Source organism: Ptychodera flava, chromosome 16, assembly GCF_041260155.1.
Source record: "Ptychodera flava strain L36383 chromosome 16, AS_Pfla_20210202, whole genome shotgun sequence".
Lineage (NCBI taxonomy): Eukaryota > Metazoa > Hemichordata > Enteropneusta > Ptychoderidae > Ptychodera > Ptychodera flava.
The window spans coordinates 21,579,020-21,598,572 of NC_091943.1; the positions used below are offsets into that span (position 1 = coordinate 21,579,020).

Here is a 19,553-nt window from a genome sequence, read left to right on the forward strand (position 1 = left end):
ATCAAAATTGATGTAACTTGCTATGTACATTTCAGACACTGTAATACAATATTATTGAAAGTCATTAATCTTTTTTCTTCAGCCAATTCCTAATTTGCATGTTTAATGAACTTTCCTAATTAGAGATATATATCTGAATTGACTTGACCAAAGTTGACAAAACTTGCTACATATATTGCAGATACCATGATACAACATTATTGACAATCATTAAGCATTTTACTTAAGTCAATTCCTAATTTACATATTTAATGAACTTTGCTTATTAGGGATATATACTGGGATTTACTTGATCAAAGTTGGCAAAACATGACAACATTGATGATTATACCTGGTTAAAACAATATCGAAAGTCATTTCACATTTTCATGTCAGCTAATTTACAATTGCATATCTAATGAGCTTTCACAGCTCGGCATATATGGCTTGAAGGACTTGGCCAACGGTAATTACACTTGCTATATAAATGACAGCAGTCAAAGAACTTTAATATTTTTATTTCAGCTAATTACATATTTGTATACTTCATGACCTTTGAGAATTAATCAGCGGTGATTATTGTTCATTATGTTGATCATAATACTTTCAATGAAGTTGCAAACATGTGGCAAAGGTTCAAATTACACATAACTGTATGAAACACGTGAGCATTTTCAGTTCATATCTGGTTGATCTGTGTCCGATGTGTGAACGCGAGTATGTGTGTGCGAGATCTACGGCGTGATGAGGGGTTGTGGTCAGGAAAATTGTAACAACATAGCTCGGTTATTAAACCACTCTTATAAAGGGAGGGATTTCGCTTGGATCTGGGATTTACCTTTTGAGGTCGAATCCGGTCAAGAATTTACCGAATCCTTGTACTGTATGATCGCATGGACGCATAGACTTGTGCTTGAGAGTTTATGGACGAAGGCATTTTGGAGTCAGAGGGTTGTCTTCATCAACTTACGTTTCCCGATCTGCTAGTACTACACAACTTTGTAGCCTGTTTGATTGGGACAGGTGTGTTATTTAGAAGGTATGAACGGCAAGCGAGGGTATTTGGTTGCGCTTATAAGACCTCTGGGTGAAAATTAGCATGTTCACCTAATTATGCCAATTTTCACCCCAAAGGTCTTATATCTGCAACCAATACCCATGCACACCTATTTGAACCGCACTGTAAAAAATGACAATGTTAAATACAAGTAGACCATGTTGTTTTTTTCGGACGCGAAGTCGGGATGGGGGTTCCGGGGCCTCGGCAAAAAACTCTACAAGAAAGTGTCAATACGGTCCGGGAGCGTACTTGCACAGTTGTTTCCTCAGGGCTTGGACAGGGCTTGGGGAGGGGGAGGGCTGATGCGATTGGATGTAGGGTCAGCACTTTCCGTGTAACGGTTTAGGGGAAGGCCGGATCATTTCATGCATGAATCAGGGGGAAAGACAACTTTTTGAGCATGGAAATGGGAATGGAAATAGAAAATATGAGATAAACTTATATTGTAAACACTCTACTGAGACATGAATGCACAACAGCAAGGTCTTTGAAATGCACGGGAAAATTATGAAATAAACACTAGAATTTATAGATATTGCATCGTAGTTGTGACTGTAATTGTGATACCAAATACATCACCTGCACAGTTCAAAAACACACATTTATATGACTTTTCAAGTATAACTATAACTCCAATATATTTTTCATACACCAAATACTGGTGTTAAAACTTGAAATAACTTATATAAAACAAAAAATATAAACTTATTTTTATGTCAACAAAATAACTTTTGTGTGAAGTATTTATTTATGAAGTATTTCTGGACCTAGGGCATTAATTAGGAAAGTTCATTAAATATACAAATTAGCAATTAATGGACAAGGTATTGCTAAATGTTTTGTTCACTATTACTCAACACTGTGTGCTAAACATCTGTACCAAGTTTCATCAAATTTGCTACAGTATGTCTAGACATATTTCCTTAATTACAGAAATTCATCAAATATGTAAATTAGCAATTAAATGACATGATCCTGCTAAATGTTTTTGCACACAGTTACAGCTTTGGTATCTGAATATCTGTAGCAAGTTTCATTAAATTTGAGTCAGATTTCCTTAAATATTATTGGAATTTTGAAAATTCATTAAAATATGCAAATTAGCAATCAAATGACATGATCCTGGTAAATATCTTTGCACACTGTTACAGCTCAGGTATATAAACACCTCGATCACGTTGCATCAATTTTGAGTTGGTATTTCTTGACTTAAACCCTTAATGACAAAAATTCATCAAATGTGCAAATTAGCTATTAATAGACATGGTCCTGCTAAATGTATTCGCACGAAGCTACAGCTCTGGTAAATAAACATCTGTTAGAAGTTTCATCACATTTGAGTCTGTATTTTTTGAAATATTATTGGAAATGTGAAAAGCCATAAAAATCATAAAACATTTAAATTAGCAATTAAATGACATAATACTGACAAATGTCTTTGTGATGTTAGAACTCTGTGTGACCAACATGTGTGCAAAGTTTCATTAAATTTGGTGCAGTCTCCTAAGAAACAGCTCTTTTTCAAAAATCACTAATTATGCAAATTAGCAATAATAATGCATGCCACATCCAAAACAATGATGTGCATGTGTATGCCACAGTGTATTATCCTTGTACTAAGTTTGAAAGGAATTGGCTCAGGCGTGTCTGAGATATCTGCATGGACAGAAGGACGGATGCACGGATGGGGCCCAGACCTACTGGACTTCGTCCGGGGGAATAACAACCTTATAGCTCCTAGCACTACGATAAGCATAATCTGCTGCAAGTCATCATTATCAAATCACTATTCATCATTACAACCTTCTTCCTTTTCCTTCTCAACAGTCTTTTTTGTTCTATTCCTCCTCCCCCTGCTGCTGCTGCTGCTGCTGCTCCTCCTCCTCCTCACCACCATCACCACTGTCGTCGTCGTCGTCATCATCATCATCATCATCACCAACATCATTATCATCATTGCAATAAAATCAATATCCAAATTTTTATATGATAACATAACTGCAATTGTTTCCATGCCCAATATATGAAACTGAAAGACTGATGGCAAATTTTCGCCTTTTCATAAAAATACACGTAAAAATCACATTGATCAGAGGGTGTACATGCAAATTATTTAGCATAGGGGAAGGCCATTTGTTTTTGAGCAAGGAAAAGAGGGAGAGTTGGCATTTATTGTGCAAGCAAGCAGGGGAAGGCCAGTGCCTTTCATATGCATGTTTTGAATCGCACAGACCCCACCCACTGTTAATTCTGTCCAGGTCCTTACAACAAGGTAACGCAATACATCTATAAAAATTATCGATCTTGAATAATTGTGCTTGAAAAACGCTCAACAAGATACTTAAAATAGTTGTACAACCGCTTATGATTGCATTCGTGGTTCAATATAGTCTTTTATCATCTTGTAAATATTTTCTTTTTCATATTTTATATACTTAAGGACCTGGTAATTTATTTCCTTGTATGATTTGGATTATTGAATTTGTTGTTGTTATTCGATCGCAGAGGGTGCTTGTACAAGCTCTTCATGGGTCAGTTCTTCGAGCTACACCAGACTAAAATTTAACAATCAAAAATAACCTCAAGCTGTAGACCTGACTGACATGATGGCGTGTTGAGCTCTCGACAAGCTGGAAATTCGAGATTTGCGCTAGATCCCAAATGTTCTGCAGGTCTTTTTGTTGAGAATATAAACCCAGGCTATAGCCAACCATATGGCACGATTCGAGCGAAGCATATTATAATATAACTTTATAAAACCGTTCGATTTTTTAAGGGAAATATGTGTTGTGATATTTACAGAAGCTGTATAGGTATTCTTTTGATGGTAAGCTTCTTTGCATTTAGTATTGTTCTGATATTGCGTTTAACATTCAAAATGTTCTTGAATTATACACGGAAATTGCAACTAGTATTAAAATGGTACATGCTTTGTTACTGAAAACATACATGCGAAACATTAAGATAGTATACGCCTCAATAATATTTCAACCATCCTCTTTCAAAATCAAGAATAACAATCGGGCGGGGGGAATCACCGTGCGAATTGTAAAACTTTGGTACTAGAGAAACACATTACCCAAGATTTACCGATATAAGAAATTCAAAATGGCCGCCATCCCGTGTTAACTCAATTAAGAAATATGGAAGTTTTGATTCTCGTGAAAACTAATACGGTTAAAAGTTTCCTTACACCAAGAGCTTTAAAATGAACACCTACAAGGTACATTGGAAAAGAATTGAAAAAGTTTGAGAGTCCGAATATCTGTCCCCGAGGCGCATTCTAGTTAGTCCCCACGGACATCGTTCGGGGCGACTTATAGGTTTGGTCATGTCCGTGCGTGAGTCCGTGCGTGCGTGCGTGCGTGCGTGCGTGCGTGCGTGCGTGCGTCCGTTCACGCAGATATCTCAGAGATGCCTGGAGTGATTTCATTCAAACTTGGTACGATTACTTCATAAGTCATACATATGCACGTCGATTTGTTTTGTGATATGATCCAATATGGCCGCCGGACGGCCATTTTGTTATGATTTTCTCATGTACAGAGCCATAACTCAGGCACATCTCAACCGATTTTATTTAAAGTTGGTACAAGGACATTGACCTATATCATATGCATGTCGATTTGTTTCACGATATGATCCAATATGGACGCATGGCAACCGTTTTGTTACAATTTTTTCATGTCCTTATCCATTACTCAGGCAGGTCTCAACCGATTTTATTCATTTCCATATATCTTTCTTTCATGAATTTGACTTTGTTTGTGTACCGTCTATTTACTGTCTGTTCTGTGCTGTTTGTGTCTATGTTTACAACTATTGTCTTACAAATTCTGACCTAGTGTTATTGGATTATGGATTGGTATCATTGCGATTATTTTGGTACAAGGACATTGACCTATGTCATGCATATCTACATTGATTTATTTTGTGATACTATCTAATACGGCTGCCGTGCAGCCATTTGTTACGGTTTTTTCATGTACGGAGCCATAACTCACGCACATCTCAACCAATTTTATTCGAAGTTGATACAAGGACATAGACCTATATTATACATATGCACTTCAATTTGTTTCACGATATGATCAAATATGGCCGCCGTGCAGCCATTTTGTTACGATGTTTTCATGTATGGAGCCACAATTCAGGCATGTCTCAACCAACTTTATTCAAAGTTGGTAAAAGGACATTGACCTACATCATACATATGCGCGTGAATTTGTTTCACGATATGATCCAATATGGCTGCATGGCGGCCATTTTGTTAAAATTTTTCCATGTCCTTAGCAATAATTTAGACATGTATAATTGGATTTTATTCAAAGTTGGTACAAGGACATTTACCTATGTCATAAATATGCACGTCAATTGGTTTCACAATTCGATGCAATATGGCTGACTTGTGGGCATTTTGTTATGATTTTTTTCATGTCCTGAACCACAATTTGGATATGTATCAACTGATTTTTTCAAAGTTGGTACAAGGACATTGACCTATCATGTCATAAATATGCATGTCTATTGGTTTCACAGTCCAATGCAATATAATGGCTGCCTGGTGGCCATTTTGTTACAATTTTTTCATGTACAAGCTATAACTCAGACATATTTCCACCAGTATCATTCAAAGTTGGCACAAGGACATTGACCTATGTCATACATATGCACATCAATTTGTTTAACGGCATGTAGCAGTATCACCAAATTATTGAATTTTCATAATTAGTCTGATATGTCAAGAAATACTGCATCAAATTTCATGAAACGAGGTACAGATGTTAAGCTCACATTGCTTTAACAGTATAAAAGACATTTATCAGTGTCAAGTTAATTAATTTGTAATTGCATATGTAATGCACTTTCCTAATTAGAGTGATATATCCACAAATACTGCGTTAAATTTGATGAAACGTGGTACAGATTTAGATCTCATAGTGTTGTAAATACAAATCAATGACACTTAGGGAGCGTTCAGTTATTATGGCCGGGGATGGGCCCGCAAAATCCAGGGGGCGTCACAATAAATTTGAAAACTGCAAAGGGGGGGGGGGTTTCATGTATTTTTCAAACAGCTCAGAGGGGGAGGGTCACTTAATTTTCATAAGTATCCATCCCGTCAAAAAGCAGTTTCAGTGTTCAGAAATATTCTAGGAGATAAAAATGATTTGCTGCATGATTTCATTCTCTGAAGTCATTAACTGTAAATCTGAACAAAAGTATAATTATCTGTCACATGAACATCTTGACTGGGCGACTCTGAGGCTTGTCTTATTGTAAATTGAGCTCACTGTGGGCAATGAACAATTCCTATTACTTACATATTAGAGATATAGCAAGTTTTGTCAGGGAAAACTTTTAATAGTTACCTGTATACTACTAGTATCATGAAAAGTGAAATTATACTTTTAGGTGAAATTCCAATATCATAATTGTTGTTCACATCTGACCTTTCAAATACTCTATTTGAATCACGTATACTTGTATCAATTATGAAACACCTATAAAAGCACAAATTAATTTAGTCTAGCATTGTAAACAAATTATTCATAGTTTTATCATAGACTCCAATGTATTGCAAATTACCATTTTGGTGAAATTCCAAAATCCAATTTCTTGCGCAAGTATCCATTTGTAACCACCCTAGTCTAATCAAGTACATTAATATTAATAATCGAGAGAACATAAACACACAGATTTACCTATTTTTGTATTTGAAAAAAATTATTCATACTTTCCTCTTAGACTCCCACGTATACTGGATGGACATTTTCAGTTAAGTTCCAGAATCAAATTTCTTTTACAGATAATATGCACCTTTAACCATCATATTCTAATAAAGTACAATTATGTTAATTATTCAACGTCTGTATATGCACAAGTATAGCAAGTTTTTCATTGGAAAAAAATTATTCACAATTTTATCATAGACTCCCATGTATAGTTGATGAACATTTTTGGTGAAATTCTAAAGTCAATTTTTTGTCTACATACCAGTTGTAACAACCCTATTCCAGTCAAGTACTTTTATGTCAATTATCAAATATCTATAAATGCATATATATAGTTTTGTATTGATAAAGTATTACAAAGTTTTCTCATAGACCATTTATAGTGAATCAACATTATTAACAGCTGATTATCAATTAAATCCAAATATCAAAATTTTGTGCATACCCACTTCTGCAAAAATATTGTGATCCACCTGTAATTTCTGTCCAATCCCTTTGAGGGATGATTTCATAATTATAGCAAGTGAGAATGGGAAATTTATACATTAACACCTTGTGAGTGTATAAGGAGGGTTATTTGAAAAAAATATGAGAATCTTGTTTTTGAGAATATACCCCCGCTCAGAGGTGTATATGTGTGCAACTTTAGTCAAGCAATATGGGGGGGGGGGGGTCATGAAAAGGGGGGTCATCAATTTTTTGGTTGAATGGGTAGGGGGTTCACGTATTATTTTGACTGATGCGCAAGAAGAATTTGCCGGCCCACCCCGGGCATAATAGCTGAACGCTCCCTTAGTGGTATCTTTTATATATTTAAATTAATTGCTATTTTGCATTTACATTATGGATTTTTGGGTTTTTTTGTGAATGTCCTAAGTACTGCATCAAACTTTATGAAATATGGTACCGGTGATAATATGTCAGTGTTTGGATAGGATGCAAAAATGTTTGGCAGCATCCTGTCGATTAAGTACTAATTGATTCATTTTAATGACCTTTTGTAATTAGTATTGCGGCAGTTACAATGGTTTTATGTTTTCACCACCATGGAACTCATTGTTTGCCATTAAGCCCCATCTGTATCGCAGTATTTTTAGTCACAGACCTAATTAATGAAGAGGACTCTATCCTCTCTGAGGACTTGTAATTAAAGTACCCAGTCACAAGTGGGGACTGTGTCATCAACGATGACTTGTTTAATTTTATGATGCCATATCTGCAGTCGAGAATAACTCACAGATGTAGCCTTGGCTCTTAGCTTATTAGTGTTTACATATTACTGAACAATGTCAAATATTTTTTTAATTCAGCTACCACGCTAGGCGTGCCTGGAATAACAACTCAAGGAGGCTCGGTAAGTTAGCTGTGTGACAAAAAAGTACAAAAAATCAATATCATGACGATTATTGTGCCCGATGTGCAAAAAGCTCATTGTTGTGAAACACTGCTATTTTAGTAAGCATGAAAGATTCTGTAGAGTTTTGCCTGTCCTCTGGCCACTTCCAGGTATTACCATAGTCCCTTCGAATAAACTAACATTAGACCTACTACCACTAAGCCATGGTTTAAGATGACCCTTTGTCTGTTTGTTTCCTGGCCATATTGTTACTTCTAATGATGCAGAATATGATAAGTGGACCACTTTTGATGTCACATAAGCTTATTTCAAACTAATTACTTATACTATGTGTCAACTCCTTGGATGAAATTTTTCACAATAATTTGAATATAAAGAGTTCATCTAGTTCACAGGCTTCGAAAATGACTGCACCAAGCAGCAGAGCGGCAAAGTATTGACTAAATTTTACCTTAAAATTGTATCCGAGGCGCATCCTACGTTAAGGTAGTATGCACTTCGAAAGTGAAACATTTTAACTTTTACTTAAACTTTCCTCAAATACTTTTTCAACCATTGTCTTTCCAAATTAAGAATAAAATCTGGGGTCATCGTGCAAATCTCTCAACAAGATAAACAAATTACACAAGATTAATTAATACTTGACTTCAAAATGGCCACATTATCCCTGTGTTAACACTATGGAGAAAATTAAGGTTTTCGCGATCGATTGTCGGAAAACCAAGACGTTGAGAAGTTTTCTAACACCAAGAGCTTTAAATTTAAGTGGCACTCCCAATTGGTAACATTTTTAAAACATTTTTAATGCCAACGGTCGATATTTATCTTGGCGACTGCGCGCGGATCACGGGATATCGATAAAAAACATGTCCTCAAAAAAGTATAAATTTGAATTCTGGTGGCCCACCTAAATTCAGCTTCAGAACATCGAACGTTCGACACTGGGGCCATTGTCAACTAAGCTATGGAGTAGGAGTCTACGCTGACGCTGCTGTGCGCCACAGTACCACTCGCTACGGTGATCGGTCATGCCCCGTGGGAGAAAGCCGAGTTTTACTGACTCGGAGAGAAAAACGAAAAACAAAGTTTGCTGATTCCACCAGAATTTGCATAGGTGACTAGCACCGTTATGTGCGGTTGATACATAGCGGCCGCCGCGTGGTATGCACGCATACCACGCGGCGCCGCTATGTACCGTACTACGCGTAACCGTGTGGCAGACGACAAAATGTAGACATCAGAGACGGCTAATATTTTACACGTAAAAACTGATATCTATGTAGTATTGGTTAAAAGTATAATAGAACTGACTGAGAATAATGCAAACGACGAAAACTAAGGAGAAGTTTTGAAATTTTAAACTTACCTGAAGTAAGGGCATTATGCTGTATATAAAGTCTTCGCATTGGGAGGTAAATTAATCGCGTCGTTCGAACTTATTATGGACTCCCTAGAATATCGTCAATCAGCACAACAACAAACCTTCGGAGGATTTCGGATCATAATCAGAAACGATCGTAAAACTTCGAGATAGAAAAAATACGCTCGGGAAATGACATGTTTTTATCGATATCTCGCGATCCGCGCGCAGTCACCACGTCAAATATCGACCGTCGGCATTCAAAAAATGTGTTTTAAAAATGTTACTAAGTGGGAGTGCCTCTTTAACATGAACCACAACAAGTGGTGTATCAAAAAGAAGTGAACAATTTCTAGTGTCCGAATACCTGTCACCGAGGCGCATTCTACTTTTAATAAGATGTAGTGCTACATGGTGATGAACATATTGAGCTTGTAAACCGAGTACTTAGTACTCCGATCGCTTAAAAATTGCGTATTGCGTACAATACTGCTGTTGATTGTTTTTTACCTTTTACTACATTTGACAGACACAAACACCAACATCATCAATGGAGTCTAAACAACCAGGAGGGCGAGGGCCAAGTACTGTAACGTCTAGCACGAAGAGGACAATGGAGCCCAACACAATGACATCAATTGACGCCTCACCAATCACGTACACGTTATCGACAGTGGCCTCTCCCGGCACCAACCAGTCACTGGCAACAGCATCTTCAAAATATATTGCAACAACTCCTTTACCTTCATCGATAAAGACACAAGGTGCGACCGAAGTAAGTCATTTGCACTGCATGAAAACCGTACAGTATTTATTGGATTAGCATGGATTATTGCCTGTATTTTAGCTATATAGTGCATCAGGGTCACTCACAAAATGTGTGGAGTAGCCGCGAGTGTATATACAGATGAATGCAGTCAAGAGTTCATTGCTTATATTGGGCAATTAAGCCTGTATTCATGTACACGGACTCATGAGAATCCACGTGTATTATTCTGTAATACAGGCAACATAGTGTGAATTTCTCTGTATTATTGCCTTTTGATGCAGTTTTGCATTAAATTAACACTGTGCCATTAGGTCACCACTGAACCATCTGTATCGTGCATTTGCTGCTTGATTTGAATGTAATGAACACATTCAATGCGATGTTGTCTCTACAACACACCCATATTTCCAGGACCCAATTAGTGATTTTCGCTCAGGCAAAAAATCCAAATATGAACTGAAAATGTTCACTTGTATAAGTATTATGTCAAAATAAATCAACTTATTTCTCTAACATCGTTGCCATTAGTTTTTAATTTCATTAAAAGTGTTGTAATTAACATAACGAACAATGTTTATCATGTTAAGCGCCAATTGAAAAAAAAGAATCAGTACGTAGGATTGTTGCCAATCACAGCGCGGCTTGTCTTAACCCACCCAATACCGTTGCATGAAAGTCGTAAACTCATGCCAAAAGTGCAGATTCCGCCAGAAATCGCACCCAAAAATGGACGAAAGACCGTTTTAGACGCAAAAAGGATAACAGGTATGAATTCGAAGATGTATTGAAAGCCATCGGCTAGGTTTATTGTATAATTGTGGCTTTTTGTGAGGCAAATTGGTCTCCCAACTCTGCGATGCGTCCGTATAGCGGCAATTGGGTTTCCTGACTTGCCTTTTTTCTAATGCACATACAAACAAGGGGGACACCGTGTTTCGAACCACACGCGACTGTATATAACACCACCGACGTTGTCAGTCGTGCTACAAACTGGTGCCATTGTAACTTACAGACAAATTTAGGTACAAAAGAAACGTAAATTACCTAAGATTACCAATACTTGAATTAAAAATAGCCACCTTAACCCTGTGTTAATTCTATGGAGAAAATGAAGGTTTTCAACTTTCGAAAAACTAAGACGGTGAAAAGTTTCCTTACACCAAGAGCTTTGACATGAACTCAGCAAGTGGTATATCAGAAACGAAGAGAATATCTGTCACTATGGCGCATTCTACTGTAAGATGTAGTGTTACATGGTGATGAACATTTTGAGCTTGTAAACCGAGTACTTTGTACTCCGATCGCTTAAAAAGTTGCGTATTGTCTACAATACTGCTGTTGATTGTTTTTTACCTTTTACTACAATTGACAGACACAAACACCAACACCATCAAGGGAGTCTGAGAAACCAAAAGGGCGAGGGCCAAGTACTGTAACATCTAGCACGAAGAGAACAATGGAGCCCAGCACGTTGGCAATGACATCAATTGACGCCTCACAAATCACGTACACGTTACCGACAGTGGCCTCTCCCGGCACCAACGAGTCACTGGCAACAGCATCTTCAAAATATATTGCAACAACTCCTTTACCTTCATCGACAAAGACACAAGGTGCGACCGAAGTAAGTCATTTGCACTGCATGAAAACCGTACAGTACTTATTGTATTAGCATGGATCATTGCCTGCATTTTAGCTGTATAGTGCATCACGGTCACTCTCCAAATTGTGTGGAGTGACAGTGAGTGCATATACAGATGAATACAGTCAAGAGTTTATTGCTTATATTGGGAAATTAAGCCTGTATTCATGTACACGGACTCATGTGAATTCACGTGTTTTGTTCTGTAATACAGGAAATATTGTGTGAATTAATCTATATTATTGCCTTTTGATGCAGTGTTACATTAAATTAACACCGTGCCATTACGTCACCACTGATCCATCTGTATCGTGCAATTGCTGCTTGTTTGGAATATAATAAGCACTTTCAATGCGGTGTTGTCTCTACAACACACCCCAATTTCTAGGACCCAATTAGTGATTTTCACTCAGGCAAAAATTCCAAAATATGAACTGAAAATGTTCACTTGTTTAAGTATTATGTCACAATAAATCAACTTATTTCTCTAACATCGTTGCCATTAGTTTGTAATTTCTTTAAAAGTGTTGTAATCAACATAATGAGCAATGTCCATCATGTTAAACGCTAATAAAAAAAACGAATTAGTACTCAGGATAGCAAGCCAATCACAGCGCGGCTGGTCTTAACCCACCAGCTACCGGTGCATGAAAGTCGTAAACTCATGCCCAAAGTGCGGATCCCGCCAGAAATCGCACCCAAAAATGGACGAAAGACCGTTTAAGACGCAAAAGGATAATAGGTATGAATTCGAGGATATATTGGAAGCCATCGGTTTGGTATATTGAATAATTGTGGCTTTTTGTGTTGATCTCAGCCCTCGGCGATGTGTGCGTATAGCGGCAATTGGCTTTCCTGACTTGCCTTTTTTCTAATGCATGTACGAACACAACGACTGCAGTTTTATCAATAGCGGGACCATGGTTTATCGAACCACGCGTGATTGTGTATAACACCACTAACGTCGTCAGTCGTGCTAAAAACTGGTGTCATTGTAACTAACAGACAAATTTTGGTACTACAGAAGCGTAAATTACCCAAGATTACCAATACTTGAATTAAAAATAGCCACCTTAACCCTGTGTTAACTCTATGGAGTAAATGAAGGTTTTCAATTTTCGAAAAACTAAGAGGGTGAAAAGTTTTCTCACACCAAGTGCTTTGACATGAACCCAACAAGTGGTATATCAGAAACGAAGAGAATATCTGTCACTATGGCGCATTCTACAGTAAGATGTAGTGTTACATGGTGATAAACATATTGAGCATATAAACGGATTATTTTGTACTCCGACCGCTAAAAAAAGTTGCGTATTCCCTACATTACTGCTGTTGATTGTTTTTTACCTTTTACTACATTTGACAGACACAAACACCAATACCATCAGGGGAGTCTCAGAAATCAGAAGGGCGAGGGCCAAGTACTGTAAAGTCTAGCACGAAGAGAACGATGGCGCCCAGAAGGTTGGCAATGACATCAATTGACGCCTCACCGATCACGTACACGTTACCGACAGTGGCCTCTCCCGGCACCAACGAGTCACTGGCAACAGCATCTACAAAATATATTGCAACAACTCCTTTACCTACATCGACAAAGACGCAAGGTTTAAGCGAAGTAAGTCACTTGCACTGCATGAAAATCGTACTATACTTACTGTAGTAGCATGGATTATTGCTAGTATTTAAGCTGTATAGTGCATCACGGCCACTCTCAAAATGTGTAGAGTGACTGTGAGTGTATATACAGATGAATAGAGTCAAGAGTCCATTGCTTATATTCGGCAATTCAGCCTGTATTCATGTACACGGACTCATCTTATGTGAATTCACGTGTATTATTCTGTAATACAGGCAACATAGTGTGAATTTATCTGTATTAGTGCCTTTTGATGCAGTGTTTCATTAAATTAATACTGTCCCATTACGTCAGCACTGAACCATCTGTATCTTGCAATTGCTGCTTGTTTTGAATATAATGAGCACATTCAATGCAATGTTGTCTCTGCAACACACCCCAATTTCTAGGAACCAAATAATGATTTTCACTCACAGTCGTTTGGAGAGCTATTCAGCGCTGGGTCTATTCGCCCCATAGACGAGTGTGCAGAAGCGAGAAATACCCCAAGTCTGGAAACAGAATGGCTATAAAAACCACGCCATGTCACATTCCGTGTCCGATTTCACTGTGAAAATTAACACGTTCATCTATCATGCAACCGTCGATAGCTCCCTATCATTCTAAAATTTCATACCTGATACTTTATCTGATTCAAAAACGCTCGTTTCGTGTAATTTTCGGCCGAATTCGACGGACACCTCGCCAAAACCTGGGGGTGAGCAACATTCCGGTCACCTCTTGGGTCCCTCCACTTTACTGACGTTGGCGCCGCCTACCCATGAGGGATGACTGGAATGTTGCTCACGCTTATGTTTTGGCCAGGTTTATCTCGAACTCAGCCGAAAATCACAGGAAATGAGCATTTTGTAAGCAGATGAAGTATCAGGTATGAATTTTCGTGTGATTTTCGGCCGAGTTCAGAAGACACGTCGCCAAAACATAAGGCATGAACAACCTTCCAGTCACCCTCATGGGTACGCGGCGCTAACGTCAGTAAAGTGGAGGTGCCCAACGTCCACTGTGAGGTGACCGGAATGTTGCTCACGCTTATGTTTTAGCGACGTGTCCGTCGAATTCGGCCGAAAATCACACGAAACGAGCGTTTGTGAAGCAAATCAAGTACCAGGTATGAATTTTGAGAATGCTAGGGAACGGTCGACGGTTACATGATAGATGAACTTGCTACTTTTCACGGTAAAATCGAACGTCGAAGATGACATGGTGGCACAATCCCTATACGAAATAGCCATTTCATTTCCAGACTTGGGGTATTTCTCGCTTCTGCACACTCGTCTATGGGGCGAATAGTCCCAGCGCTGAATAGCTCTCCAAACGACTGTGTTTTCACTCAGGCAATAAAACCAAACATTATGAACTAAAAATGTTCACTTATATAAGTATTACCTTACAATTTTCTTTATATCAACTGTTTTCTCTAACATAATTGCCATGAGTTTGTAATTTCATTAAAGGTTGTAATCAACATAACGAGCTATGTTTATCATGTTAAGCGTCAATTTAAAAACGAATCAGTACTCAGGATAGAAAGTCAATCACAGCGCTGCTGACCTTAACCCTTTCGCTACTGTTGCATGAAAGTCGTAAACTCATACTGAAAGTGCGGTTCCCGCCGGAAATCGATAATAGGCCGTTTTAGACGCAAAAAGGATATTAGGTATGAATTCGAAGATGTATTGGAAGCAATCGGTTTGGTTTATTGAATAATTGTGACTTTTTATGAGGCAAGTTTGTCTCCGAACTCGGCGATGCGTGCGTATAGTGGCCATTGGGTTTCCTGACTTGCCCTGTTTCTAATGCATATACCCACAAGGTGGCCACCGTGTATCGAACCACGCATGACTGTGTACAGCACTACTGAAGTCCAAGTCGTGCTAAAAAGTGGTGTCATTGTAACTTACAACAGACTGACAACTGTGAACATTCTTGTTAATTGTTTTCTCCTTATCACAGTGTCTCTTTGAGTTTATGGAAATGAGAGCAAATGATTTCAACTCCCAATGACTCGAACACACAAGTTTATATGACGCTACAGCAGGGATCCCATAGAAAAGTTGTCGCTTAAATAAACTTATTATGAAGTTTAGGCCTTAAAAGTGGTTTCTTGTGTGTCAATCTTGGAAACATGGTGCTAATCGTTGGCTCTCATTTACAACCCTGGACCAGGTCTGTTTTATCTAAATTTCAAGCACAATTTCTGATTGCATCAAGTAGGCTTAATCAACAGTTAAAGGGACATTAGATGTAACTGTTGACTAATTTTTCACTACTCTGTTTCAATGGATCTCTACAGAATTTTACTATAATGCGATCACCATGACCAATGCCCGGCGTCTTGCTTGCCAACACAGCCTGTATATGTGAAATGACCATTGTTATTGTTAATAAATGTATTCTAGTCGGGTTCTGAATACAAAATTTAAACAATAACAATGCAGATTATACTCATATAGGGTATATTCATGAGCTAAATATTAGGAGCTTCTCCATGGTTCAGGGATTCAAACCAGAAATTACAGATGATACACAGAAACAAACAAACAAAAAAATGACCAAAGTTACAGCTAATGGATCTTTAAGTGGCCACGGGTGTAACTTTGGCCGTCTTATTAATTATGCCAGCAACGCCCATCAAAAACTAAATAGTTCGTGCTAATCCCAAAGATAACATATGTATCAGACTTCATTCTGACTAGAAAATTGTGTCGAGAGACAGACAGACAGACAGACAGACAGACAGACAGACAAACACATATGTATGTATAAGTCTACTCCTGTTACGGTACGGTACACAAGCAAACGTAGCCGACGTGCCTCTTTTATACATTCATTCATGCAAATTTGACCGGTAACATTAAAGGTATACTGTCACCTGTTCCAATTTTGCCACAGTTACCATGGAAAGAGAAAATCTAACCAATCTCAGATTTTAAGCGGGTGGCCGCTTTTTAAAAGCAGCGCCCTCACATGGGCATTGTGAATACCAAGGAATGCCCCTTTGACCATATATGGGCATATTTAGATTACAGGTGACTGTATACCTTTAAGCTCCTTTAGAAAAGATTGTGGATCACAGACATTGCTATCACACCTCTCTATTATCGCCACTGCTGTCTCTACTAATGCAGAGAGTTTCTGTTACAGGTCCGAGGTGTTCCAGGTTTCGCGCCCTTGGTTGGTCCAGTATCAGGTGGCACGTTGATCGCTATCAACGGGTTGAATGTAAATGTGGATGTATTGTTTGTCCTTATTGCCGGCCAACCATGTAACATCATACGGTAAAGTTATTCTGTTTTTAAGGTAGAAAACGCCTCGGGGACAGATATTTGGCCTCTCAAACTTTTTCAATTCTTTCCTGATCCACCACTTGTTAGAGTTCATTTTGAAGCTCTTAGTGTAAGACACACTTTTACCGTCTTAGTTTTCGAAAATACAAAATTTTATTTTTATCAATAGAGTAAACACAGGGATGGTGGCCATTTTGAATTTCAAATATCGGTAAATCTTGAGTAATTTTTTTCTCCACTACCAAAATTTGCGTGGTGACCCAATTTTTATTCTTGATTTTGAAAGACAATGGTTTAAAGGTTCCTCCAGGAAAGTTAGAGCAAAAGTTTAAGTCTTTCACTTTCGAGGCGCATACTACCTTAAGGTTAAATTTCTTCACGAATAAAGCTTTGATAGCAGATGCCTACCATCGGCACGCCTACGTAGCTGTAAATAAATAAAGCAACACCAAAAGTGCAAAGGATTCGTCTGAAAAATGAACACAGAATATGAATGCTGAATAATGTTGATAATATTATTTGATCACAGGAATGAGTTAAAGGAGCGCATTTTATCTTCGTGTCTGCCCAGGCTTGAACATTTAGCCAGAAAATCATCAAATTTATTTACCATCTTTCAATGTTCCTGCATGAAGACAAATAGCATTTCAGTTGCATCATGCCGAGTGATCATTCTCATGTAACAAATTGAGTATTTCAGATTGGAAGTGATACAGAAATTAAACATAACAGTGCGTGTCTTTTTGTTTCTCTTTTGCCAAATTTAGCACGGTGACTCCCTTAATTGTTATTGTTACTTTCGAAAAGGAATGTTTTAAAGATTCCCGAAGGAAAGTTTTATTAACTCCTATTCAATTTAATTTATCAACAGTAATATTTTATAGTACAACAAACAGCTTTATGAAATTATCTTGATCATCGCTGACATGTACACGGTATTCACAAACGCCACACACCTGTCATAACTTTCCTAATGGTTGCTGGACACACCTAATAAAAACAACAACAAAACAATCAAACTGAAACAAACCGGACAAACATCTACCAAGTTGTCGATGCTGGCTTGTTGGGAAAAAAAATAAAATTCGGTGTAATTTCATGTAATTAATGTAAAAGTTTGATCTTCACATAAAGACTTTTGAAATGGAGTGTATAAAAACCCCTGAATATTATAGATTATATTATTTTTTCAGAGATAACGAAACGAAGAACTGGACCATATGTTACACGTCTAGAGTTGACGAGCCAATTGAATCAGCTATAACGATGGTATATAAGAATGGAAACGTGACGAGTGACAAAGTGTTTTCTTATAAGCCAGATCCAGAGATATCTGCCATTACACCTCTCAAGCAATTTCAGATGTAAGTCCACTCTTTATTATCTGTTCATACGTAAGCTTATATTAAGCCAGAGATAGTAATTTGAGGAGTCAATTATGCATTCATGTACTGTGTAAGCCTTATTACTATCAGCAAAAGCAAAGTATGATCTTTACTTTTCAAAATTGAAAATTATATTATATCATGCTACTATGCACCATTCTGATTGGACGAGAGCTCATTCCACCGATGCTAAAATACTGTTTTAGCACTGATAGCGGTGGTAAAACGGGCCCCTAAACCAGCAATTAAGTCTGCTGCATTGGTGACGTTGGTTATGTTTCCCGCGCTTTCATCGATGGACTCCCCGGAGGGCCTTTGGACATCACTGAACATCGGGAAATTTGCTTTATTACTATTAGCGTCCGCAGCAGGTGAAGCATCTTCCCTGCCGGTTTTGATCTTTCCGTCTACCTGGTTTTTAATGGATTGGACTTCGAGACGTAGATTCTGGAACTCTTGAAGTAAGGTGGATGCGACGGCCTCGACAGTAGGCTCGAAGTTCGACGAGGTTCCGTCTGCTGCAGTGGGTGTCTGCTTGCCACCGCGACTTTTTCCGGCGTTCTTTCCACCTGTTTTTCCTTTACCTTTGGAAGCCATGACAAAAAACATGGGTTGTGGCGTCGGGACAAACGATAAATGGATGAATAAAGCGATATATGAATGAATAACCGGTGCACAGATGACTATTTTACGATCAAGTCACCTTGTAGTTACTGTTACTGAAAATGAGCGTGCAGCACCTCGTCCTGGTGAGGTATGAGCATCCCCACCCGCCTGCAAAGCTAATTAACCCCTTAGAGGGCGCCCTCGAGAGATGACGCCCTCAAAGGGCCACATTTTCGAAAATTGCCCGGTCAGTGCATTTGAACGTACCTATCTAAACCATAGACCCTCGAGAAAAACCGAAACAGTCCACTTTGTTTTAAAGACCGAAGACCGAATTTTGATACACAGATAAAGTGTGGGTCGGTAACTCACCTCTTGGTGTAAATAAGTTGGGATACGTGATGAAATACATCTCTGAAGCAGTTGCGGTGTGATTCATACAAGAAATATTAGGGCGACATAGCGCACCGTGAACTTTGCTCGATATTTCGGGAGTCGAGACGCGATATTATTCGTTCATACACAAATAAATTGACACTTCCTCACAGTAACGGTATGTCAGATATTAGTTATCAAAATTTGGGCTGTAACAGAGCGGGGTGTCCTAACGATGTAGACCAAGAAGTTCAAAATAACAATGGAATGACTCCTGGCGACTGCGACGGAATTTGACATCAAATGCAACGAGCAGTGTCACCGTCCAGCTCTCGATGCATCGGGCAATACACTCTGCA

At 38.3% G+C, this 19,553-nt stretch overlaps 1 protein-coding gene across 1 annotated transcript in view; it reads left to right on the plus strand.

Moving 5' to 3' along the window:
* Positions 1-19,553, plus strand: part of LOC139152850 (hepatocyte growth factor receptor-like) — a 48,086-nt gene that overhangs the window by 12,799 nt on the left and 15,734 nt on the right. The window contains exons 5-10 of the mRNA XM_070726202.1: positions 8,085-8,128; positions 10,021-10,266; positions 11,633-11,884; positions 13,269-13,520; positions 16,686-16,819; positions 18,022-18,192. Coding sequence (XP_070582303.1) covers positions 8,085-8,128; positions 10,021-10,266; positions 11,633-11,884; positions 13,269-13,520; positions 16,686-16,819; positions 18,022-18,192 — 1,099 coding nt within the window. The remainder of the gene's footprint in view (positions 1-8,084; positions 8,129-10,020; positions 10,267-11,632; positions 11,885-13,268; positions 13,521-16,685; positions 16,820-18,021; positions 18,193-19,553) is intronic.